Below are 27725 nucleotides of genomic sequence, written 5' to 3'. Positions count from 1 at the left end.
GAACTTAAACTAACCTATACAAAAGTAAATACAACCTTAAAAAAATTTGAAAATTAAGAGGAAAATTATGGACAAATGGAAACTGACTTGAAACCTCAAGTCAACTAAATATTATGGGGAGGAGTTCTAGTACACATGACGGGACATGTTTATCACAACCTTTACCATGCCAGTGTGAGAGAAGTTAATTTCATTTGTTAAAGCATAGCGCCACCTACTGAACCTAATATCACCTAGAAAAGAACTGTCTCACTAATCCCACAAATTACTCACTAAACTCATACAGAGAGAATAAAGTAAAAAAAAAAAATTTCAAATTATTAGTTTTACATTTTACTTATTGTACCTGCGACAGATATTTGCTTTCGGACAAGCGGTAAGTCCAAAAAGCCAAATTCAGCCCAGATCATTTCATGTTCTCCGTTACACAAGTGCTTCTGTTAGATTAAAATTTGGATTTATCTTTCCACAGATTGTTCATATAGCCTATAACTTACCAACCAAGGCACCAACAAAAACAAGCTCATTTCTCAAGTATTTCGATTTAAATGCACATGGTTTTAAATCACAGTAATTTTTGGTATGGTGTAGAGTGTACTTTTGTAACTAATACAACATCGGTTCATCTTGAGAATGATGAGTATGTCCTGTTCAATTACCAGAGGGCCTTTGAGCCATTCCTCTTGCAGAACAGTTGCCAGGTCACTACATGATGCTGGTGGATTTTCTCTTCCAAAACACCCTGAAGTAGCTGAATAATATTCAGATCTGGTGATTCATGTTTATAAAACCACCCTGTCACCACTCTTGCTGTGTGTATTGGTGCCTTATCATCCCATGAGTATCTTCACTGAACCACCTTCATGGTACAACCATGTTTAAACCATTGGGTGTAAAAATCCTCCAGAATGTCTCTGTAGTCTCATCTATCTCATCCATCTTGCATATGCAGTGTGCCTAGGGAATGCCATTGATATGATATTGCATCCTAAATCATCACAGATCCACCCTCTGCTTTATTCTGGACAAGCAACAGACAGGTGAAAAGCTTTTAAAAGAGAAAAAGAGAGAGACAAAGGGTGAACAATGGCACGAATATGTGTCATAAGCAGAAACAGATACTAACTTGTCCACAACATTAAATCTAAACATAAACCCTTACACTGCACGGAGTATTTCAGTAGATGTTGTAATTGCTGGTAAATCCTTATGGCAGTGGTTCTCAAACTGGGGGCTGCGGCCCCGTGATAGTCCACCAGATGTCGCTAGGGGGCCGCATAGAAATTCTAGAATATATAATTATAAAAAAATGTATTTTACCTTTATTTCAGGATTGTCAACCTATGTAAACTATCATGAATAAAAATAAAAATGAATTAGAAATACAACAAATTCTAATATAATATAAATTCTACGCAGCACACTATGCTGAAACATCACCAAAACCTCAGTTGATGTACTAGTGCACAGAACAGTTAGCCATGAAAACGCTGATAAATACTAAGACTCTTTAAAATGGATAAGTTTTTAGATAGACAATGCAGTGTCTCAGCTGAGAAGGTTAATACAGAAGAGCCTTGCATGAAAAAAAAACGAAACTGTGTAAATTTGACATCTTGTCCATAAAATATAGCTTTATGTATTATAGTGACAGCAGACCACAGTGTACACTGTGCTTGAATATTTTACCAGTTAAAGTGCTAAAACCATATAAAACCCTCACAACAACTTATCTGGGAATAAAAGTAAGGATTTTTTCCAGAGAAAGAAAGAAGAATACATCAATCACAAGGGGCCTACTGCTGAAAATGTTTGAGAACCACTGCTTTACGGCACTTCAGAGCAGCAGACCTCCTCTGTACATTGTTCAACATCACTCCTCTGATCCGAATCTTTTTTTTTTTTTTTTTTTATGTAAATAAAACATAAAATATTCATTCATTTTCTCCCGCTTATCCATAATTCGGGTCACGGGGCAGCAATCTAAGCAGGCCCCCGCCTTCGACTGCTGCCCAATCCTCACGGCACCGTCCCTTACGGTCCCTCCTGCAGTTGGTGAGCCCACGGGAAGGCAGCCCCACATCACTCCAACGTCACGGACGTTGATATTTCCCTCGTAAGGGACCCACGGAGCATAGAGGGTTAAGGGCCTTGCTCAAGGGCCCAAGAGTGGCAGCCTGGCGATACCGGGGCTTGAACCCCAGACCTTCCCATCGGCAACCCAGCGCCTTAACCGCTGGAGCCACCACTCCCCCGATATCCCCCGATGTTGTTCAGACACAACAACATTACTTTAGACATTATATTTAGCATCTTTTAAGTCACAAGTGAACAGGATTAGAAAGTTAATGCTGACCTTCCATCTCATTCGTGAATATGTGAACAATTGTTTTAATTCATCTTTCAATTCTTTTTTTTATCATATTTTAAAGGAAAAACAGGAGCCTTTGTATTAGTATGAGGTAAAAACTGAGAAAATTGTTATGTAACTGTACTATAGCTAAACAGAAAGTATTAACACAACTGAAATTCATGTTTACTAAATGTAGCTAATTACTTATATAAATTAGAAAATGCTTAATAACCAGAAAGATAAGTCTGTAATCTGATTTATTCTATTTGGTAATTGTAACATTTTACCAGGATGAAATAGATTGTTGTAGGAGAGTGGCATAGAACCATATAACCACCTTGTCATATTTTCTCCCAGAATGTGTTTGGTTTAGAATAAATTTTACTAATCCCAAATGAGGTAAAACTAAGGATTAGTATGACTTTTTAAATGTTTGTTTAGTGTTCCAATAACCAGAATAACTCCTCACTTGACATACTGTAGGAACTGCCTTCCTCCACAGCTTTTAAGAGGTCGAGGTCTGGCCTCCTTGACTTCTCCATGTGTGCATGTGTGTTTGTGTTTGTGTGTGTGTGTGTGTGTGTGTGTGTGTGTGTGTGTGTGTGTGTGTGTGTGTGTGTGTGTGTGTAAGAGAGTATAAAAAAACATTAAATATGCCTGCCCAAAACCAACTTGGATTCTTTTGTCAGTGTCTTAAGTTATTTGAATATCACAATAAAGCAAAAATATGACCACACCTAATTTCAGCTTGGCCAATAAAACATAAGTTTCTGTTTTATGTAAACATTGCGCTGGACAGAAAATGAAACTGAAAATGATCATTCAGGTAAAACAAGACCTGCCTCTGAGAGACAGTGTGTTAGAAACAGCTGAGAGAAGAACCACAAGTACAATGGCAGGTGAGAATAAAAATTGCAAGACATTTTGTCGTATGCCAAGTTTATGATTATTTATGTTTAATTGAAATTGATTTGGGTGTTTTTTAATGGTTGCTTTTATTACCATAGGTACATTTATTGCTGCATTTTATTTTAATTTTTTTAGGCCTAAAAATTATTGTTTTTTATCTGATGCAGTTTCCAAAAGAGAGCTAACAGGACACATAAAGAAGTACAAGACAAGGCTGTTGGCATGTTTTGTGTTTGTTTCAGCTTTTGAGTTTCAGGTAGGATAAATTATTATTACTCATATAACACTTCTGTTATTAAGCCTGAAGTTACATTATGTGCAATAAGGGGACCGAAATTCTAGCATTAAAAGGGGCATTAAAGTTAGTAAATACTCCATCATATTTAATTAACTGTTAAAGCAAAGAACACAACAGACCGACTAGGAATACTTAGGCTACAGCTAGGAGTACACATTTACACACACCTTTACATGCTAATTTATATCTTGGGCAATTTTTTATAACCGGTGTACATACGGGCATGTTGTTGAAAGTAGCACCAGACATCCCAAAGCTAACCTATTTAAACACAAGCAAAGCATGCACAGAATTCAATTACGTTTTCTTTAGTTTGCTTTTAATGAATATTGCCTTAAAGCAGCTTTACATAAATAAATAGATTGCAAATATAAATTTAATCAATGTAAATGAGTTCCTATAAATGTATTTATAATGAGCAAGCCAATGATGACAGAGGCAAGGACAAACTCCCTGAGATAGTAAGAGGAAAACATCTTGAGAAAAATCAAACATGAAAAATGAACCCATCATTATCTGGGTGACCCAGAATGTCCATACATTATGTTCTATCAGCGATGGGGTTATCAGCTGTTCACTGAGTGACACTTAAATGCAAAACTGTTCATGGCAATTGGAGCCCTAAGCCACTGTAGCACCATTATTGAGTTCAGGTAAGAATCCTATTAAGGCTTAAGTTTTATTACATGCAGGAAGGTGACCTAATGTCACAAAATTAGTGAACATCAATACAAGTGAATGAGGGAAATGTGAAAATGAGAACAGATCAAAAAACCATTAACCATAGACCATGACCAAGAACCGATTTAGCTTATTAATTAAAAAAATTAAAACCTAATCAGATAGCCAGGAATACTTAAAACTAGTGTAAAAGGCTTTTTGGGTGTAATTGTGTGTGATAGGACTGTATAGGATAATTGTGTGTGATTAGGGCTGTGTTCATTTTATAGGTGTGTTATAGTTTTCTTTTTTTTCCCTCGGGACTTGCCGTAAGCAAGAGAGATATATTATCGCACCTGCGCACAGTGATGCTGTTCTTGACATGAAGCACAATAAAAAGTCGGACTGGTCGTTTCACAGAATCCTGCTTCCGTTTCTATTATTTTCTTAGAGAAAAGTATTTTAGGCGAACTTGCCCCTTTTGAAAACGCTCGGTTATACTAGGAATACACCCTGCCCACACACCCACACCCAGGCTTCACGTGCTAATTTATAATTTTCATAACCAGTTTAAATACTGGCATGTTCTTAGGAGGTAGCAGAAAATCAGTCAAGTCAAAGCAAAATTATGTGAACACAGGGAGAGAATGATCAGAAACTAAAACAAAGTAATTTGAGCTCAGGATTGGCACACACATGGAGTTTTAGTGTTGTTTCCATTAATACGTTAAAAAGCACCTTGTGTGACACATGTTCAATTTAAGATTTATTATAATTAGATAATGAAGCATTGTAGATAATAAATGCCCAACACATGTTTGATGTTTGTGCCCAAATTTGCATTCTTAATTATTGTACACAAAGTATGTCATTAATTTTTGCATTGAACAACTAACACATACCACTCAAAATGCCTTAATCCAACAGATCATTAAGCAACAGAGCAGCCCTTCAAGTCAACAAGGTATGTATAGTAATGTAAGACGACATGAAATATCCCAAACATGCAACACAACAAAAAATGTAAGAAAAGTTATGTTCTAACAGTAGAAGAATTCAGTGATGAACTTCGGATTCTGCTTATTGGAAAGACCGGTGTGGGCAAGAGTGCAGCAGGAAACACCATTCTTGGAAAAAAGGCTTTTAAATCTAAAACCTCCTCTTCATCTGTAACCTCATGGTGTGAAAAAGCCCATACAATTATACATGGCAGAAAAGTGTCTGTTATCGACTCTCCAGGTCTGTTTGACACTCAATTATCTGCAGACGAGGTGATCAGTCGGATTAAACTATGCATTCCATTCTCTGCTCCAGGACCTCATGTCTTTTTAGTTGTGAATAAAATAGGCAGATTTACAGATGAAGATAAAAATACAGTTAAGACATTTCAAGGAATTTTTGGGGAAATGTCCCCCCTGTACACTATGGCTCTCTTCACTTATGGAGATCAACTGAAAGGGGAAAATATTCATAAACTCGTACGCAACAATGCAAAGCTTTTGAGTTTTCTTGGGGAATGCAATGGTGGATACCATGTGTTTAATAATGAAGATAAGAATCCAGAACAAGTCATCCAGCTCCTGGACCAAATTGATAAAATGGTCACTGTAAACGGTGGAGGACATTACACTACAGAAATGCTTCAGGAGGCAGAGAGAGCAATAGAAGCAGAGAAACAACGAATCCTGAAAGAGAATGAAGCACAGAGACAAAATGAGATAGAAGATCTAAGGAAAAAGTTTAAAGGAGAAACATTTGAGATAGAAAAAAAGAAGAAAACTCAGCAACATGAAGAGGAAGCGAGAGAGGAGGCAGAAGAAGGTTTCTATTATTATTTTGAAATGGCAAATCAAATTTTTCAGGTTTGCATTAGTATATTGCAAGTTTATGGAATAACACAAGTTCCTGTTCCAGACTTCCAGACTCTCTTAATGAATTTAAAAAAACTGTTTAACTAGTGAATCCCTCCTGTACTATTAATGTGCCCAGAATAACATCATTATAAAAGCACTGTTTTATTTTTCTTTTCCTGTATTTAAAGAAATTAGAAACTGATAGTCTCAGAAGAATAATTATACTAGTAATCAGAGTAATATATTAATGAATACACAACAACATGGAAAGATGCTATAATTTTTTATAAATTATTATTATTCATGCAGTTTATGTGCACATAATTTTCTCTTAGATTAGTTTGATTTATACTTAAGCTATTTCTAATAATAATTTTGAACTACATTTTTTTAAATTTACAGTGCATTAATGGCAGACAACCTTAACAAGAACAACATGCCGATACTGCATACTTTACAAAACACACTAAAATACTAAAGCAATATGTAACTCCAGGGTGGGTGTAAGAATGGTTTTATCATCGGTACAATTCAACAAAGCAAAAATGTTATTCAAATGTATTATACACATTAGTTATAAAACATTGTTCCACTATTCAGTGTGTTTTAGTAAGCCAACATTAATGGCATTCCTGTCACCAGATGTTTTTTTAAAAGTATACTGTAGGATAACAATAAGCTTGGATTTTTTAAGAATCAAACAGAACAAAAAAAATAAAAGGATTAAGTTTAAAACCTGGTACCTTAATACAAATTTCATGTAGAAAATATATACAGGAATACCTTGTTGGTTTACTGCTGGAATGGACAAATTTATACATGCTTTCCACCTGCCTGCGTATTTGATAGTAATTTTCCTTTAAGGTTTTCAAGGTCTCAAGTCTCTTTTATTTATGTTTTTGTTTCCTATGGTCTGGTGAATCTCTCTCTCTCTTTCTCTCTCTCTCTTTGTGAAATGTATGTATTAGAATTTGTTTTTGCTACTCCACACTTGTGTAGTAACATGCCAACTTAATATTACTGTATATACTGTGTGTGTGTGTGTGTGTGTGTGTGTGTGTGTGTGTGTGTGTGTGTGTGTGTGTGTGTGTGTGTGTGTGTGTATATATATATTAGAGCTGCAACTAACGATTATTTTTTTTTCTGTTGACTAATCTAACGATTATTTTTTCGATTAGTCGACTACTCTAATGATTATTTTTATTTTTTGCTTAATCTAGAGTTCTTTTTTTTAATTAGCAAATTAATCCTTTGGATAACTTTACAAAAAATGATAAGTACAACTTCTAATATAATATTTTAATAAATTTTTTCCAAAAAAATACTTCAATGTTTTTACAGTGTACAAAAATAAAGTGCCAAAGATAAAATGTAAACAACACTTTAGCATCAGGCACGAATAATGCTATATAAATTCAACAAAAGCACTGCTCAACACTGCAAAAATATATGAAGTTTAAGGCCATTTGGGGCGTGCAAACAGTGACATCCTTTTTAGAAAGAAATCTTGTACACAGCTTTGCCTCTTCCTGAGAAAAATCAAACACAATAATTAACATTGGAACCAATTTAAACATGAAATCTATGAATGCTAACAATATATAAACTGTACTGTATTTCAAAGAGGGTAGTAAATCTGCATATTTTTTTAAATGAACTGAATGTGATTAATTACAATGTTTGATTACTTTGATTACAATATTGATTGTATTTCAGAAAGTGTAGTGAATTTGTTATTTTATTATGAAATACAGAAAGCATTTTAAACTCTTTTTAACTAATGAGAATTTGTTATTAATCACGTATTTGTGATTGTTTTATTTAATTGGCTTGTGCCAAAAGTAAACAAAAATGCACTGTTAGCCTATTTATCTATATGTTCACATACACTACTAGATTACAGCGAACTTTTAATGTAAATCTAGTAGTTAATTTTAAGTCGATGTGCATAAACAACTTCCAACAACCAGTAAATGTAAATTAAAAGTTAAAGTTTGCTTTATTGTCGCCAAATTAATCTATACAGTATATGTTTACAGTTTATACCGTTAGCGATTAGCATTACCATTATTACCTAGCATATATTTATTAATTCTTGACCAAAACACAGCAGGTAAGAACACAACAATTACTCCCAAAACTAATTGTAATAATAAATACTTACAAAGATGGCTCGTCCTTTTGAGCCCGGAGAGCGCCAGGATGTTTTCTTCTGAGGTGCTCCTGCATGCAGTTGTGCTGCCGTGGTACGAAATTTCGGTTTTGCAAAGGGAACAAAGGACCATATTTTTTTTGCGTCTGTTTAAAGTATTCCCATACTTTTGGTAATCGTGGTCTAGTTTTTTGTGACAGACTGGAACTTTCTCCATTCCCAGAAGCAGAAGCCGCCGTTAAAAAAATTAAATTAAAAAGCTTAAAAAAATTAAATAATAATAATAAAAAAATAAAAGGAGCAACAGAATAATTAAGGACAAAACACCAAACTGTTTGACTAGTGGACTATATTACTATATAAACCTAAATAGTAAAAAAAAATCCAGTGATCCCGAATCCACACACTTTACTTTCTAACATGAAAATACAAAGTTTCCAAAAATACTAAGTGGTATAGCATAATAGACCTCTGCCTCTTCTGTGTACCATTACAGCCAGAGTAACAATTTCTGTTTGCATTTACATATCCTGGACAATACACAAACACTAAATATATGATATGGGGAATTATTCACGGAAGTACTGGTTCATGACTTAGCAAATTTACAAATTCCAAACTCATTGCTTATGTATTTTGATTTTACTAATTTATATTGTGTTAAATATAATAGCACAAAATGGGCACAATGTTGATAAAAAGAAGCTACAATGCTGTAAACTAAAATATAATACTTACAAAACAAAAAAGATGTGCCTCAGCAGTGTTGATGCAACAGCAAGCTGCATAAACTAACTGCATACTTTAGCACTGCACTTAATAAGGTGGAAAAGGGCATGCATGCCACTATGTTATTGAGCAGTAGCAACAGCGCCTTCACAAATCAAGATGCACAGTCACACAATGAATCACATTGGGACACCTGGCAACCCTATACACATCATACGCCCTCAATTCACTTTGGCCAGTCAATCACTTGTCATGTAAAATTCCAGTAGAACTGGTTATGGTGTGATACTCACAGAACCAGAACTAACAATTAAAAGTTGTGTCATGATAAACTCAGTAGATAGAGCAGAGTTCAGTACAGAAGACACCCTACACAAGTGCTCAAAAGATCTAAGAAATTCTTAAAAACAAGAACCAAGATTTTGTTTTCTGTATCTCCAAGATTTTGGGGATACAACTTTCATTGAGTGGTTATGTTATTATTAAAATGAAGGAGATAGAGCAGGTTATACAGACGTTAAGTATGAAGTGGATCAGATTCATTTAAAACAGTCGTAAGTGCCACAGTACTCCATCCATGCTCAGCACTATTGGTAGGGAAAAAGGGCACAACATACACATATTCACTGCTCAAGGTGTATGCCTAAAGATGTCAGGCCAACAATATCAGATCTGCTATTGATATAAAACTATATTAGCCATTGTCATAACACGTACACAAATTAGAGGGCTTCGTGGTTACAAAAAGGAATGTGGCAGCAGGAAAGTTGCACTATAGTACCTTGAAACTGGAATATCATGTTATGTGACACATCTAAAACAAATGTATAGAACCTTGTATTCATTGGCTTGTAAGACTCCCCGCAATAATACTGCAGATGAGCGGGGCCTAGGATCGTCCAACAGGTAGTATCTGACAATTGCATACATAAGAGTGTTTAATGGGAAATACTAGGAAAAAAGTAATGGACATAGTCAACAAAATATATAAATTCACATTTAGATATTACTTTAATATGTATGGTTCTGTTATTTAGTGTTAGCTCTCTTTCTCCCCTGCCACCATGTTGTCTTGTCTGTATGTTTCTTAATGTTGTGTGCAGGTGAGGGCTGGACCATCGAAACCTTACCTTAAACCTTAAAAATAGCATTTGAAGAAAAGAACTGGAGTGTTAAAACTAAAGGCCTGGTTTGGTTAAAACTAGAATTAATTCAAACCAAGGTATGATGAAGTAAGACATGCCTAGACAAGGTGTAAACAAAACAAATGATGATTTGCAGACAGAGTAAAATCAGAAAATGCTAACAAGAAAATGGTGTGAAATCTGCGAGGAATGTTTTGTGAAAGTGCACAATCAGGTGATTTTTCAAAAAATTTGTGATCAGAGAATATTCTTCGTACATGTAAATTAGAATTGTATGGTGGTAAACAATGCTCCAAGAAAAGGGATAAATTTACCAAGAAAAATTATGAATTTAACAGAATGTGCATAAGCTTATAGGCGTAGAGTATTATTGGTGTATGTAAATTGTTAAAAAGGAGATATTAGAGAAATTATGTAAAATTTACCATGTGTTGGAAATAAAAAAAGGGATTTTTTAATTGGACTTCGCACTTGCTTGCATTCGCTGACTTACCCGAGAACTCTCCCGGACAGGGCTGAATTGACTGCAATACAATTTACTCCTTCTCATTGCTTGACTGGAAGATCTTTTTATTTGGTTTGTTTATGTATTATTTGATGTTTTAAAGCATATTGGTAATTGCTTAATGAATAACTAAAACTGATTTGAAACTTGAACCACTCAACTGTGGACATTTGAGTTCCGACATTGTGTGGAAACATAACAAAAGTTCCATTTGGTGTCATGATTTATGTCATATAAAACCATAATTACTTTAAAACATTTACAAGTATATTTTGTCTTCATGATCTATTTTGAGTTTGGTTTCACTAATATTAAACATACATTTGCATAAAGCATCCATATTTGTCCATGCCCATGTTGATTAGAGTATTAAAAACTTGAAAAGTTTTAATTTAGGGTACATTAAGAACAGATAGAAATGTGTTATTAAGTTGTGATTAATTGTAATTTAACTTATGACATTCATGTGATTAATCACTATTAAATGTTTAATATAAAGTTCTGCATTTGCATACACCTCCCACTTTAAAGGATTAACCATGCAACATTTCTTAGATGACCCATGTACATGTTCCTTATCTTTCTTTTTTTCTCTCACTCAATAAAGCAGAAATAATACCACATCTATTTTTAGCCTAGTGACGACCTGAAACTTAAGATTCTGTTTTGTGTACGTGTTACTCTGGAACAGAAAATGAAAGTGAAACTGATCCTTCTGGTAAAACAACACTGCCTCTGTTAGACACAGCCACGAGTCTCCGAGATCTACAAGTACAATGGCAGGTCAGAATGAAATGATCTAAAAAATATATCAACATATCAAGGTCATATATCAAGTTTAAGATTATTATTTGTTTTTATTCATTTTAATTAAAGTATACATGCTACATTACATGGTTATTAGAATATATCTTTTAGGCTTTTTTTTATGTTTTTAGGCTTTGAATCTCAGGCTGATTCCAAAAGCAAGCTCAAAGGACACATAAAGAAGTACATGACATGGATGCATTCTACTAAATTGTTGGCAGTTTTTGTGGTTGTTGCCGCTTTTGGGCTTGAGGTAAGAATCCTTTTGAGGCTTAAGTTTTATTATGTGCAGGAAGGTGACCTACTGTCACATAATTAGTGAACATCAATACAAGGACAAAACCGTGAAGGAGGGAAATGTGAAAACGAGACCAGATCAAAAAACCGTGAACCTTAGACCATGATTAAGAACCGATTTGGCTCATTAATCACATTATGCAAGGAGGCAAAAAACTAAACAGCTTAAAGCTAGGAATACACTCTGCCCACACACCCACCAGGCTTCACATGCTAATTTATAATTTGGGGCAATTTTCATAACCATTTTAAATACTGGCATGTTCTTAAGAGGTAGTAGAAAACAGGACAAGTCAAAGCAAAATTATGTGAACACGGGGAGAGCATGATCAGAAACTAAAACAAAGTAATTTGAGCTCAGGATTGGCACACACATGGTGTTTTACTGTTCTTTCCATTAATACGTTAAAAAGCACCTTGTGTGACACATGTTCAATTCAAGATTAATTATAATCAGATAATAAAGCATTGTAGATAACAAATGCCCAACTCATGTTTGATGTTTGTCCCCAAATTTGCATTAATAATTATTGTACTTACAGTCTGTCAGTTTTTGCATTGAACAACTAACACATACCACTCAAAATGCCTTAATCCAACAGATCCTTAAGCAACAGAGCAGCCCTTCAAGTCAACAAGGTATGTATAGTAATGTAAGATGACATGAAATATCCCAAACATGCAACACAACTAAAAAAAGTTATGTTCTAACAGTAGAAGAATTCAGTGATGAACTTCGGATTCTGCTTATTGGAAAGACCGGTGTGGGCAAGAGTGCAACAGGAAACACCATTCTTGGAAAAAGGGCTTTTAAATCTGAGACCTCCTCTTCATCTGTAACCTCATGGTGTGAAAAAGCCCATACAATTATACATGGCAGAAAAGTGTCTGTTATCGACTCTCCAGGTCTGTTTGACACTCAATTATCTGCAGATGAGGTGATCAGTCGGATTAAACTGTGCATTCCATTCTCTGCTCCAGGACCTCATGTCTTTTTAGTTGTGAATCAGATAGGAAGGTTTACAGAAGTAGATGAAAAAACTGTTGAGATTTTTCAAGCAATTTTTGGGGAAAAGTCCCCCAGGTACACTATGGCTCTTTTTACTCATGGAGATCAACTAAAAGGGGAAAATATTCATAAATTTGTACGCAGCAATGAGAAGCTTTTAAGTTTTATCAGAAAATGCAAAGGTGGATATCATGTATTTAATAATAAAGATCAGAATCCAGAACAAGTCATCCAGCTCCTGGACCAGATTGATAAAATGGTCACTGTAAATGGTGGAGGACATTACACTACAGAAATGCTTCAGGAGGCAGAGGTAGCAATAGAAGCAGAGAAGCAACGAATCCTGAAAGATAATGAAGCACAGAGACAGGAAGAGATAGAAGATCTTAAGAAAAATTTTGAAGGAGAAGCATTTGAGATAGAAAAAAAGAAGAAAACTCAGCAACACGAAGAGGAAGCAAGAGAGAAGGCAGAAAAAGGTTACTTTTATTATTTTGGTCAGTGTCTTCAGATTTTGATTGACATTTTATTGCGCTATTTTGGAGTGACACCACTAGGCCATGTTTCAAATTTTAATTTTAATCATTTTCACAGTAATTCCAAATAATTACTCGCAAAATTTTCTACATTAATAATAAGAATCTCTACAGGATCTGTAATGTCTGGCCAGACTAACAAAATCACAAAATGTATTGTTTTCTGTTTTCTGAATTAAAGCTGCATCAGGTCATTTATTTTTTACTTTACAGGGAAAGATGCCATCTCATTTTCACAGATTTGATTACTTACACTTTATCTGGATAAAATATTGAATATTACCTTTCCCTTTGGTTAGTTTCATTTTGACTTGATCTGTTTCTAATAATGAATTTTTATACTCTATACCAGGGGTCACTAACCTTTCTGAAACTGATAGCTTGGGTAACGATTAATGTGAAGGGCTACCAGTTTGATACACACAGTTTTTAGTTTGATCTGACATAACAAATTTGCTCAATTTACCTTTTATTATATGTTATTATTAATAATTAATGATATTTATTTATGTGAAGACACTGATCATGTTAATGATTTCTCACAATAATTATCAAAAATGATTTAACAAAGTAGGAAACAGTTATTTGTAGAGAAGGCTGGTTTTGCATAGTTTTGTTTCTTTTGTCATGAACTTGTATCCTTGTCATTAAAGTTCTCCTTCACCGATAAATAAATCATTTTGAAATTATTATTTATTCCTTCATGAACATGTTTGTGCAATTGTCAAAGTTTAACTTAGCTTTGTTATTTATTTATTTATTTATTTATTTATTTATTTATTTATTTATTTATTTTTTTATTTTTTTATTTTTGTAACAACATTTTTGTGCACCTCTTTATGTGCAGTCAAAAGTTTGGACACATCTAGACTTTTATTTGTTATGAAAGACACATGCATGTTCCTCCTGTTTAGAGTACATGCAAAAAAACTAGGTTATTTATCAGTTTAAAGATTTACTTTGACCAAACAAATATATAAACGTAAAGAAAATGTATTTTCATTGACAATCCCCCTTTAGTATAAATAACAGTTTTACATTGTCTTTGAATGTGAACAGTTAAAAAAACCTGGCCAAAATACTGTAAGACTTTTGCTTGATCCTGACCAAAAGGTCAGCCCTCCCCGAGAACACAGCATGGATGCCCGAGAGTGCAGTGTGTGTGCCCTGTAGGTGCCTGAGGCAACAAGAACATCAAAAGAGAACTCTTTACGATACAACAAGTTCCCTCCAGGACTCACGGCAGTGGACCAAGACCCCACAACACCCCTCTCGAGAACCAGAACTTTATCTGGAATACAGTAGGCTCCCCGGAGAGCTACCTTTGGTCTTCAAACACCACATCTCCATACAAATGGTAGACCTGCAGACAAATGTCTGACCCCTCTACCCCTCCTTTCCCTGTTACATTCTCAACACAGGACATTCTACAGCACACCAGATAATTATGTGTAAGAAAGGTCATATCACATGTAAATAATGACGGAAAATTTTCATGTTTCATTTCATTACAAAGGTTTTATCGCAACTGGTACACAGGTCCCATTCCCACAGCAATAAAACAAATAATAAAAAAAGGTTTAATAGAATTAAGAAAACATAACTCTATGCAAGGGGCGTGTGCAACTACAAATGTGTACAGGCGAGGTGCCTCCCACAGGTCTGTAAGAACCAATCAATGCAAACTCCCATTGCTAAATAATGTTTACATAATGTTTATTCTATCTGGGTATTTAAGGAGAACTGACCAACATTTCAGGGAATCTGTAAACAGATCTCCCGCACAATTACTGTGTCGTCTTTTACCAGGTATGAAAGGTTTTATATTTCCTGTTTAAATGTAAATACTATTGGTTTGTATTTGTGTTATATTTTAATAGAAATATGAATTGGCTTTGAATTGTGATTTTCTTACCTGGTTAATAAATTGTTATGTTTCATTTTATTCTGTGTTGCTCTCTAACTGTTGACACTGCAAATAATAACGTTGCATCCGTAGTTACCATAAGGACTGAAATCAAGGTTAGGTTCGGCCTAAATCCCAGTTAGATAGTCAATAATACATCAGCTGAGGATTTGAGAGATACGACTAGCACTTGGCGTTAGTTTAAGTGTACTTAGAAGCGTGGAGGTTAACAATATGTATTTCCGTTTCGAGTCACATTTCTGATCACTCTAAATAGGGTCAGCCTCAACCTCTGATTATTCCAATATTATTCAATTCATTACCTTTGGTTAGAAATAATTATTGTAATAATAAATGTCACCTCTAAGGGGACTAAGTAAAGTATGTTTAAAGTTGAGCACGCAGAGAGCGGCCGCTTAAGCGTATAGTCCAACCTCTGGCAGCGACCAATACTGATTCGCTTATGACTGTTGACCAGTATATTAATTATAAGGCCCATACTAGGATCATGTGCGACTATGAGAACCGAATGAACGAGTGTAATACCAGAGCTTAATCAGAATAACTAAACAAACAACAATCCAAATTGTACTATTAGTAAAATAACAACCTATGCAAATATTAATTATGTTTTATTTAATTGGAGTCAGATAAGAGGTTAATAACCAAAATGAAGAAATGCATTAATCCATATCTTATTATCTAATGTGAAAGAAAAGACTAGAACGTGCGAGAATCCTTCGCCACGCCTCTGGAGACCGCCATTGGACCAGTGGGTGGTTCCACACCTTACAATACTTTGCCATGCCTCTTGTACAATTTGACAAAGGTATTCTGTACTAGTTGGAAAATTATTTCTGCAATTGTGATCCAGCTCATCCAAAAGCAGTTTAGTAGGCTCAGTGACTGGGCAGGCCATTGCATGCTAGATAACACTCCGACTGTTTGATCTGTAAATAATGCAATCAGAGCTTGTATGTATGCTTTGCGTCATTGTACTGTTGTTTGGTGAAGTTAGTGAAGAATCACAAGGCGTTGAAGTATGGAATGCTAGTCATTATCTCAGAATTCCTTTCACCCATAATAAGTCACTGCAACTGAGTTTTGTTCTCTTTAACACTTACATCATAGATAAGATGCCAAAGGTTTGTAGATTAAAATTTATTACTCATATTCCTTAATTACTTTCCATGATTAAGTTAAAACACCACAGTATAACTGTAATTCACAAAATCTACTTTGTAGCTTTTACATTTATAACTGAGAAATTTGTGTTTGAATGTGAGTACAAAATGAAATAACGACAACTGAAAAAAGCAAAGACCAGGAAAACAAGTAAACAAACTACATATAAAATCAGAACAACTAAGGGGCAAGGCTAAAGGTGGGTCCATGACAACAAAGCTGGTATGTACTTTGCTCTGAAATAGGGTTCCCTGTCAAATAATTTACAGTGAGGAAAATAAGTATTTGAACACCCTGCTTTTTTGCAAGTTCTCCCACTTAGAAATCATGGAGGGGTCTGAAATTGTCATCGTAGGTCCACTGTGAGAGACATAATCTAAAAAAAAAAAATCCAGAAATCACAATATATGATTTTTGAAATATTTATTTGTATGATACAGCTGCAAATAAGTATTTGAACACCTGTCTATCAGCTAGAATTCTGACCCTCAAAGACCTGTTAGTCTGCCTTTAAAATGTCCACCTCCACTACATTTATTATCCTAAATTAGATGCACCTGTTTGAGGTCGTTAGCTGCATAAAGACACCTGTCCACCCCATACAATCAGTAAGAATCCAACTACTAACAAGACCAAAGACCTGTCCAAAGACACTAAAGACAAAATTGTACACTTCCACAAGGCTGGAAAGGGCTACGGGGAAATTGCCAAGCAGCTTGGTGAAAAAAGGTCCACTGTTGGAGCAATCATTAGAAAATGGAAGAAGCTAAACATGACTGTCAATCTCCCTCAGACTGGGGCTCCATGCAAGATCTCACCTCGTGGGGTCTCAATGATCCTAAAGAAGGTGAGAAATCAGCCCAGAACTACACGGGAGGAGCTGGTCAATGACCTAAAAAAGAGCTGGGACTACCGTTTCCAAGGTTACTGTTGGTAATACACTAAGACGTCATGGTTTAAAATCATGCATGGCACGGAAGATTCCCCTGCTTAAACCAGCACATGTCCAGGCACGTCTTAAGTTTGCCAATGACCATTTGGATGATCCAGAGAAGTCATGGGAGAAAGTCATGTGGTCAGATGAGACCAACATAGAACTTTTGGGTCATAATTCCACTAAACATGTTTGAAGGAAGAAGACTGATGAGTACCATCCCAAGAACACCATCCCTACTATGAAGCATGGGGGTGGTAGCATCATGCTTTGGGGGTGTTTTTCTGCACATGGGACAGGGCGACTGCACTGTATTAAGGAGAGGATGATATATTGGGGAACAACCTCCTTCCCTTAGTTAGAGCATTGAAGTTGGGTTGAGGCTGGGTCTTCCAACATGACAATGACCCGAAGCACACAGCCAGGATAACCAAGGAGTGGCTCTGTAAGAAGCATATCAAGGTTCTGGTGTGGCCTAGCCAATCTCCAGACCTAAACCCAATAAAGAATCTTTGGAGGGAGCTCAAACTCCGTGTTTCTCAGCGACAGGCCAGAAACCTGACTGATCTAGAGAAGATCTGTGTGGAGGAGTGGGCCAAAATCCCTCCTGCAGTGTGCAAACCTGGTGAAAAACTACAGGAAACGTTTGACCTCTGTAATTGCAAACAAACAAATATTAACATTGACTTTCTTAGGTGTTCAAATACTTATTTGCAGCTGTATCATACAAATAAATAGTAAAAAAAAATATATACATTGTGATTTCTGGATTTTTTTTTTTAGATTATGTCTCTCACAGTGGACATGCACCTACGATGACAATTTCAGACCCCTCCATGATTTTGAAGTGGGAGAACTTGCAAAATAGCAGGGTGTTCAAATACTTATTTTCCTCACTGTATATGGGTCTGTGTTAGTGTTAAGACGGTTTTCACACTGGACTAGTGTCTATAGAATATTTACGATGTTAGTATGTAAGGTATACAGGGAGTCTTTATCTGGGCTTGCACATCTCCGGCTAGTATATCCTCTTGTCTAATCATGAAACAACTTTAGGTCAACTTTCTTTCCAATGTGTGTAGATATACGTGTCTGCTGCCTGCAATAAACCGAAGAAGAACATAAGCTCCATTCGTGTGCTGTGTGATTCTTCCCTGATATCAGAAAGGCACCACGGGCATCGCAGGTTGTATGGAAAACCTCTCCAAGAATTAAGTTTCGTTTGGGCATGATAAAAATCTAACAGTCTGGCAATTACTGCAGGTGAATTCTGGCCTGCCCAAAAATATATAGTGCAAAGCTTTCGTTTCTACTTTAATCCTGAAAAAAACACAATTCTCAGTTCTAGTGAAATAATAAATACAGCAAATCAAATCAAATTTTATTTCTAGAGCACCTTACAGCAACTAAAAGGAGCACAAGGCGCTTTCCAGTAAAACAACAATAGACAATAAAATATAAGAACACAATGTACATAAAATAGCAGTTGAATCAGGGGCTACGCGTTAAAAGCTTGTATGAATAAATGAGTTTTCAACTGCGATTTAAAAACACTCAGCACAGTGACGCATCGTATGTGTGCTGGAAGTGTACGTTCCAGAGCTTTGGTCCCTGGACGACAAATGACCAGCCTCCAAACTTTTTATATCTGTACTTGGGAGTGACCAGAGAGGTATGTCCACAGGAGCGGAGAGTTCTGGATGGTTGGTGGACCGTTACTAATTCGGCGAGGTAGGTCGGGGCCAGACCATTTATGGCCTTGAACACAAACAGCAGGACCTTATACTCCACCCTAACCCGCACCAGAAGCCAGTGACGCGAGCGGAGGACAGGGGTGATGTGTGAGCATTTGGAGGTGTTGGAGAGAAGACGTGCTGCCGCGTTTTGTACCATTTGGAGCCGATTGAGAAGTAATTGATTAAGTCCAGTGTAGAGAGCATTACAGTAGTCAATCCTCGAGCTGATGAAGATATGTATAGCTTTTTCAAGGTCAGCTTGGGACAAGAATGATTTGACCTTGCTGAGAAGTCTTAGCTGGTAAAAGCTCGCCTTCACTACTGCACTGATCTGTTTATCGAAGTGCATACTTTGGTCAAAAATAACACCCAGGTTACGCACGGTAGGAGCAAACTGAGGTGTTAGAGGACCAAAACTCAGAGAACTGCTGGGTGAGTCCGGGCTAAACAGGATGTACTCAGTCTTCTCTTCATTCAGATGAAGGAAGTTCTGGGAAAGGCACTGTTCAATTTCCTGAAGGCAATTATGGAGATGGTCCAATGCAGAACGATTACTCAGAATCACAGGAAGATAGATCTGGAGGTCGTCAGCATAGAAATGAAATTGAACTTTGTGATTGGAGATGAGTTGGTCAAGTGACAGCATATAGAGAGAAAACAGAATAGGACCAAGAATAGATCCTTGGGGCACACCAGATGACAGAGGAGCAACCGATGAAGAATGATAATTAAGCATTACTGAAAAAGTTCTGTTAGTGAGGTATGATGAAAACCTATTAAGCACCGCACCCTGCAGACCAACAACATGTTGATGAGGATGGCATGATCCACGGTGTCAAATGCAGCGGTTAGGTCCAGTAACACCAAAAATACCAAAAACCATCCAGGGCTCCAAGAATGTCATTATGGACCCTCAATAACGCTGATTCAGTGCTATGTCTCGACAGTTCAACGTTGTTATTTTTAGATTCATTTACAATAAAGAAAAACCCCTAGAAATGTTATGTACAGAGGCCACACCTTAACTATGGCCAAACACAAAATAATTCTTACTTATTATCATCTGTCAAACTAGTTTGACTTAACAAACATTTCAGAGATCCAACCTAGAAAATAATATGCATAGCATAGTTATAATGAATAGCCACTAAGCTCAGAAAAAAAAATAATGGTGTGTCATAATCAGAGTATCTGCTACAGCAACACAAAACAAATACCATTGTGACTTTCAGCACAGATTAACATTATATCTCACCATTAAAATGAGTGGAATTAAAAATTAGAACAATAAGGCAGTTTAAAGTTTTACTAGTAAATAAAATTTCATTCATTCATTCATTTTCTCCCGCTTATCCGTAATTCGGGTCGCGGGGGCAGCAGTCTAAGCAGGCCCCCGCCTTCAACTGCTGCCCAATCCTCACAGCACCATCCCTTACGGCCCCTCCTGCAGGTGGTGAGCCCACGGGAAGTAAGTGAAATTTCTTTTCTTAATATTGCTTACTATTATTTCTGCATGTTTTACTACCAGTATATCATTTACATTTTTATTGAGGTAATCTTTATTGCTTATTATTAGTTATTGTTAGTAGTAGTACAAGCACTAGTTATAGTAGTAGTAGTAGTAGTAGTAGTAGTAGTAGTAGTAGTAGTAGTAGTAGTAGTCATCATATAAACGCACACAACAAATTTCCTGAGATTTACCAGATTCTGCTGTCTGCACTGATTATTTTAATTGTCTTTTACACATCTACTTGTAGCATTAAAATGTATAACAGTAAGAAGTTTTGGCCAAAAAGGTTTTTGAGCTAGGAATTTCTAGGAAATAATCACAGGAAATGTATTTCTATTAATTTCAATTTCATAATCATAATAAAAGGCTGGCATAGTTAACATCTGGCATAGTTAACATCCCTTTAACTTAACATTAAAAATTAATACATTTTCTCACAAAACAAAAGCAGACTGACTGATCTTTTTTCAAGTCTTGGCCAAGTGCCAAAAATATGTGCAAATGGGATGTTCTCTGTGAAACTTGTTCAAGGAGGGGAAATCAAAAGGGAAACTAATCTTTCAGGGTAAAACAAAACTTATCCTCTGAGAGACAGTGAGTTCAACAGTTAGATTGAAGAAGCTTCAACATATATAAGCAAGATGGCAGGTGAGTCATATATCTAATAACATTTTATTGTCACTTATTTATTTAAAATAACCTAGTTGTGTTTAACTGTTAATTTCTAATTAGAAAATGTATGATTGGTTGTCACATAGTGGTGTTTGTATCGAAATATCTCACTGTATGGTCATATGATAAGATATTAAAAGTTGTCTTGATCAAGCCATAACGTAAACTTTCTCAGGGCGATTAAAGCAGTACATGGCCTGCCTTCTTTCATCTAAACTGCTGCTGCTTCTGACATGTTTTGTGGGTGTGGTATCTATTGGGATTCAGGTAAGCTAAAATCTCACAAATTATTTTATACTTCTCTTTTTAAGAGTAAAGTTTAAAATTATTGTTTTCTATTGTAGACTAGAATAACTATCTAAAAGTAAATTAAGCATTACATCAAAGAGTATACAGCAGGTATTGAATATTGCATGCTTCATTATTGAATTTTTTATTATGAAAGTGGTTGCATACTTCCTCAAACATCAGATTTATCCAAAATATAACAGTCAAAAAGAATTTAATTATAGACTATAATAATCTAATATGAAGTTGTTTGACTGCTTGCTGGCCACAGACTTTACCCAAATCGTATATGCAATATTTTTGTACATTATATTTTTATATGGAAATGTACACGTGAAAAATAGACCACACTAAATGCCTTTTGTCCCCACAGATTTTTAAACAGGGCAATTATTCATGTGAACAAGGTATGTACTGTACAGAAACATTAGCAAAAATAGTAACAAAAAATTATAATAATATTAATTTAATAAAAATAATTTCATGTTCTAATAGTTACAGAATTCAGTGATGAGCTTCGGATCCTGCTAATCGGAAAAACCGGTGTGGGCAAGAGTGCAACAGGAAACACCATACTTGGAAATAAGGCTTTTGAATCTGAAATATCTTCTTCGTCTGTAACCACACAGTGTGAAAAAGCACATGGAAATATACATGGCAGAAAAGTATTTGTTATCGACTCCCCAGGTCTGTTTGACACTCAGTTATCTGCAGATGAGGTGATTAATCGGATTAGGCTGTGCATTCCATTCTCTGCTCCAGGACCTCATGTCCTCTTAGTTGTGATTCAAATAGGCAGATTTACTGAGGAAGAAGATAAAACTGTTGAGGTTTTTAAAAACATTTTTGGGGAAAAATCTTCAAGTTACATTATGGCTCTATTTACTCATGGAGATCAGCTAAAGGGGAAAACTATTCATCAGTTTGTACGCAACAATACAAAGCTTCTAAATTTCCTCAGGAAATGCAAAGGTGGATACCATTTGTTTAATAATGAAGATCAGAATCGAGAACAAGTCATCCAACTGCTCGACCAGATTGATAAGATGGTCACTTTGAATGGTGGAGGACATTACACTACAGAAATGCTTCAGGAGGCAGAGAAAGCAATAGAAGCAGAGAAACAACGAATCCTGAAAGAGAATGAAGCACAAAGACAGAAGGAGATAGAAGAGCTAAGGAAGAAGTTTGAGGGAGAAGCATTTGAAAAAGCAAGACGGGAATTTCAAGAGGAACAAGAACGGCAGGCAAGATGGGAGGCTGAGCGAAGCACCTCACTGTTTGGAAAGATAGGCAATTTTTTAAATGCAGTTTACACAAAGATTCGTAATCTGTTTTAAACAAGATGTAAGATCAGATTTACTTTTAAAGTAATTTTATATCAGTTGTACATTTAAGGTGTCAATTATTTTTTACATTTATACTAATTGTGTAAGAGTGAGATCACAGATTTTCAATAAAACACAATTATGCTTATAGATGTAGCGTGATTTCAAATCCACAATTAAACACAATAAACATACAGCAAAATCATATTAAACATTAATAAACTATAACAATGCTGTAGTAACTATAATATTAATAATGTTGTGTTGATACTAACTTTTACTTTTTTTTCCTAGTATTGACACTGATGCTGAAAAACCATATCTTCTGGATGATGTTCATTTATAATAGACAAGTAGAAAAAGCTTAGAAGAAGCTAACTGTATTTTTATAAATGCCTAAAGCAGGACAAAAAAGGTGTTTATTGTGTTTGTCTATAGTTCTATTGTAAACTATGTTTAATTACAGTGACCTTAATGTTAAATGGTACGGTAAACTGCATGTAAATAAAATCTTGCTTGGCTAATAAAACATTTTTCCAGATTCTGATTCTGTACACTGGCTCAACATCGGTGTGACCACGTAAACATGTAAATGTTAATGGGAAAATTATATAAGCACCTTTCCAGCTGATCCAAAAATGACCTTAAATTCCCTTTAAGAGTATGCTACTAATATTATCAGGATTTTAGGGTCACTGTCAGGACTCTGTTTTGTTTTCTGTCTTTCTCTTTCTTTAATTGTCCCACTAGATATCACCAGTTTATCATTTGCCCTTACCTAAGTACTAATTGTCTAACTGTTTCCACCTGCTATCAATTACCCTCAGTGTACAAGTTCCCCTTGTGAGTTCAGGCAGTCTGGCTTTTGTGTTTTGTTTCCCATGTCTTTTCGTGAATTACTCCAGTGTAAGTTTTTGCCATTTTTACTTTAATAGATTTCCTAAGTAAATATTTTGGTGCAAACTCTTGTTTTAGTATTTGTGAGTTGTATTTCACTTTTTGATCTGTGGACCTTTTGTTTATGGACTTTAGACTGCTTGTGATTTTCTTGCTAATAAATAATATAAGGGGCAACCTGTCTCATGCAGCCAACCCTGTTTTGAGTCTTAACCCTAACAGGGGTTACTTAAAACATTAATTACACTGACGCAAAGACAGGGCTTATGTTTAATTCATATAAAAGACACAGAGGAGACAAAAAAAAGCATGCACTGGACACAAACAAAAAGCACTGAAGCAGTCACAAAAAACAGGGACTGCAAAAGAAAAAAGTTACCAAGGAAGCAATTCTCAAATATATTATAAGATGCAAAAGTAATGGAACAAACCTGGCATGTAAAATCCATGTAAAAAAAAAACAAGCAAAGACAGAACTATTAAATATTAAAAATAGTCTTGATTCCAGTCTGAAGTTTAGGTAATTACCACATCTCCTTTGGGGGGGAACCCCGGCAGTCTGCCACAGGGGAGTGTAAACACAAGTTCAGACACAGACTCTGGGTGCAGGAGGGGTTGAACACATGCAGAGAAAGACTTTTTATTTTTAATGTCGAAAAATTACAAACACGAAACAGCAAAAATATAATTTAACAAACTCCAGTCCCAGAAATTCAAAACAAAAGTGAAACAAGTCCATAATTTAATTTAGGCAGGTTAAAAATCCTCTAAAAACATCCTCACAAAAATTATTTTCTCTTTGTCCTCTAAACAAAGTCTTTCCCTGGGGCAAAAAAATTATAATCTTAAACAAGGATTTACACAGGGCTACACTGGATAGAGCAGGAAATTCAGGAAAACAAATGCAGAAAAACAACTTAAACAAAGGAGTGTTCAGACACCAGTGGAAACAATAGGAACTAAAGAGTGACATAGAGACAAAATGGTGGCATTAGGTGGAGAAAACACAAGGAATTAAAAATAAAAAAAAAAGAAACCTAGCAGAATCCCTCAGATCCTGAAAGATAATCCTGACTATTAAAAGACAAAGAATTGAATAATCACCCTATACATTATACAAATATAAAGTAAAAAAAAAATTATCAAGAGAGCAAATAAATGCACTTATTTCCGCATCAAAATCATCTACTAGCGTATTCAATCCTTTACTTGCACATTTCTTTAAAAAGATAATTCCTGAAGCAATCAAGTTTTTAAAAATAAAACATTTTACCTATAACAATGGTTTGGTACTGTAGCATATTCCTAGGACAGGCATGGTAGAATCCATATGCGGTTTAATAAAAATAACAGCACAAACGTAATCCAAATTAAACAGTCGTGGTGTGTTTTGGTTTACAAGGTGTTCAGTATTCGGGTGAAGGTTCCCTCTGGTCTGGTGGAGGTTAACCCTCAATGGGAGCTGTTACAGGTACCTACATCTTTCAAGCTGGCAATTATCTAACTTTTAATTAAAAAACTGACTTAAGCCCTTTTCTTTATATTTGATACCTCTGGGTGAAATTTTTCTGAAACATGGTATTAGCTTCCATTGTAATGCTGATGACACACAATTGTATGTTTTGGCAAAGCCAAATGAGAGACATCTGTTTAAAATGTTGAGGAATGTCTGAAGGACATTAGACAGTGGATGCTTGTTGACTTCCCTCTACCACTTCTGATAAGAAGGTAGAATGTTGACACGGATCACATGCAGCTAGAAGTAAGCTTTCTGATTACATAGTACCTCTGGAAGGTCTTTCTGTCTTCCATGTGCAGCAATGAAAAAAACCTTGACGTGATTATTGACTCCAGTCTTTTCTGTAGATAATATAATTAGGATAGCCCTCTTTTATCTCTGAAATATTGCTAAAATTTACATATGATATGTAGACTATGATATGTTACATATGATGCAGAAAAACTAGTCCATGCTCATGTTACATATAGGTTGAACTTCTGTAATTTCTTACTGTCTAAATGTTCTAGTAAGTGCAAAAAAAAGCTCAATTTTTTTCCCATTCTTCCATTGTTTTATGAATAAATATCTCTTTAGGGGATTAAGATGGCAGCTTTCATTTTAATCAACAATTTTGCTTCCTATTGTTTCTTCTTTTCTAAGACTGGTTAAATAAAAAAAATGTTTATTGTATTGTGCTTTTAATAATGGACATTGTCTCAAAGCAGCTTTACAGAGATAAAACGGTAATTAAGAAATGTATAAGTTTTTTCTGTATAAGTGTAAGTTTGTCGCTAATTAGCAAGCCATCGGGGACTGTGGCAAAGAAAAAAAACATTCTGAGGAGTCCCTCAATGAAGAAACCTTGAAAGGAACCAGACTCAAAAGTGACCCCATCCTCATCTCTTCATGATCTACTTTTTTTTTTTCCTATCACACACTGAGAATCTCTTGAGGTCCTATAAATCCCACTAGCCTTTAATGATCTCATCAATAAAAACTTAATGAAAATTGTTCTGAAACACATGACACTGCCATTATAATTGTTTGTTGGTGTACAAATTTCTCATTAACAATGGCAATGGTGTTAATATTCTTAGACATAACTTACAGTATTTAGACTAATATGAGATTTGTATTTTAAGGCAATTAAACAGTTAATAAGTTGCTCTGGAATAATGGTGTCTGTTAAATGATTTAAATGTTTATCTGTCACTACAGTTTGGCTCTACAAACAGGTTGATGTTCTTTTGTAAAAATGTAGGGTGTTTCAGAGATCCACTTTAGAGAAGCTGCCACAAAATAACCATCTACAACAGTGTGCCAAATTGAATATGCAGATCACAAAGCAGATTTTCATACCGGATCAGTGTCATCTCTCATTAAGTGCATTAAGTGCAGGAAGTGTAATCAGGAACAAAGTGTAATCAGGAACATAGGATGGGTGATTTGCCACCTGAGAGGAGGGAAACTACACCTCCATTTACTTAAAGTGGTATTGACTGTTTTGGTCCATTTTAAATTGAAGAAGGAAGGAAAGAGCTGAAGAAATATGGTCTTCTGTTTACTTGCATGTGTTCAAGAGCAGTTCATCTTGAAGTACTAGATGATCTTAGTACTGATGCATTCCTTAATGCACTGCGTTGCTTTATTTCTATACGTGGCAATGTAAGTCAACTTCACAGTGACCAAGGAAGCAACTTCATTGGTGCAAAAACAGAGAGCGCCTGGAATTCATCAAGAATGAATCAAGAATACTTGAAAGAATTAGGCTGTAACTTCATCATGAACCCGCCTGAGGAAACAAGATGCTGTGTCAACACGTTGACGTCACGACTTGCCTAATAGCCGGATGTTACACATGATTCAGAGCGTGGACAAAGTGTTTTGATGGAGAGTTTATAGACTGACTAATTGAATAAAAAGAATATATGGCTGAAAATATGTAAAACAAGGAAATAAACATCTAGCTAGTCTTTGCATGAAAAGTTCTTGTTCTTATCACATTAATCACTGTAAATTTACTTAAAATTTTAAATATGGCATATATTGCAAAATGCTAAAAATAGTATGGGCTTGAGACAAAAAGAGATCTGCTGAGGTCTACTGTATGATGCAGATACAAAAGGTAATATACTAGCTCTGGCTTTCTCAAGTGCATGCTATTATTTACTATTTTATTTTTTATATTAGATGTTGGATTACATTTGCACATAGAATTAAATGATAAAGCTATGAGATACTTTAAAAACCATAACATCTGAAAATGTTACATTTGTAATGTTTCAATGTATTTTATTTTAAAATATTTAGTCAAAAATGTGCTCTAATTAAAAGTCATATGTTCCATTATTTTAAAGAGCAATATCTTTGAATTGAACTCTTGTATTCAAAATAATGAATATACAAAATAATACTATACTATCAATTCTTGTGTAATTATATTGACTCTTTTTACTCATGGAGATGAACTAAATAGAAAGAATATTCAACAATTTGTACGCAGTAATGCGATGCT

The 27725-nt window shown here is 35.3% G+C and overlaps 2 protein-coding genes across 2 annotated transcripts; both read left to right on the top strand.

Annotated features, from left to right (window-relative positions):
• The first annotated feature begins 2281 nt into the window (after positions 1-2281).
• Positions 2282-23775, top strand: LOC310724774 (GTPase IMAP family member 8-like). The gene is made up of 8 exons (XM_083539047.1): positions 2282-3252; positions 3430-3518; positions 12311-12347; positions 12423-13321; positions 21136-21172; positions 21372-21463; positions 21858-21891; positions 21980-23775. Exons 1-8 carry the CDS (start codon positions 3156-3158, stop codon positions 22822-22824), a joined length of 2130 nt encoding a protein of 709 aa, XP_083395173.1. The 5' UTR covers positions 2282-3155; the 3' UTR covers positions 22825-23775.
• LOC310724586 (GTPase IMAP family member 9-like) lies at positions 5192-6808 on the top strand. Its single transcript, XM_083538840.1, has one exon. The coding sequence runs from the start codon at positions 5225-5227 to the stop codon at positions 6176-6178; it is 954 nt and encodes a 317-aa protein (XP_083394966.1). The 5' UTR covers positions 5192-5224; the 3' UTR covers positions 6179-6808.
• Positions 23776-27725: the final 3950 nt, after the last annotated feature.

This window comes from Silurus aristotelis, assembly GCF_946808225.1.
Source record: "Silurus aristotelis genome assembly, chromosome: 4".
Taxonomy (NCBI): Eukaryota; Metazoa; Chordata; class Actinopteri; order Siluriformes; family Siluridae; genus Silurus; species Silurus aristotelis.
This window is presented reverse-complemented; position numbering and strand designations above follow the sequence as displayed.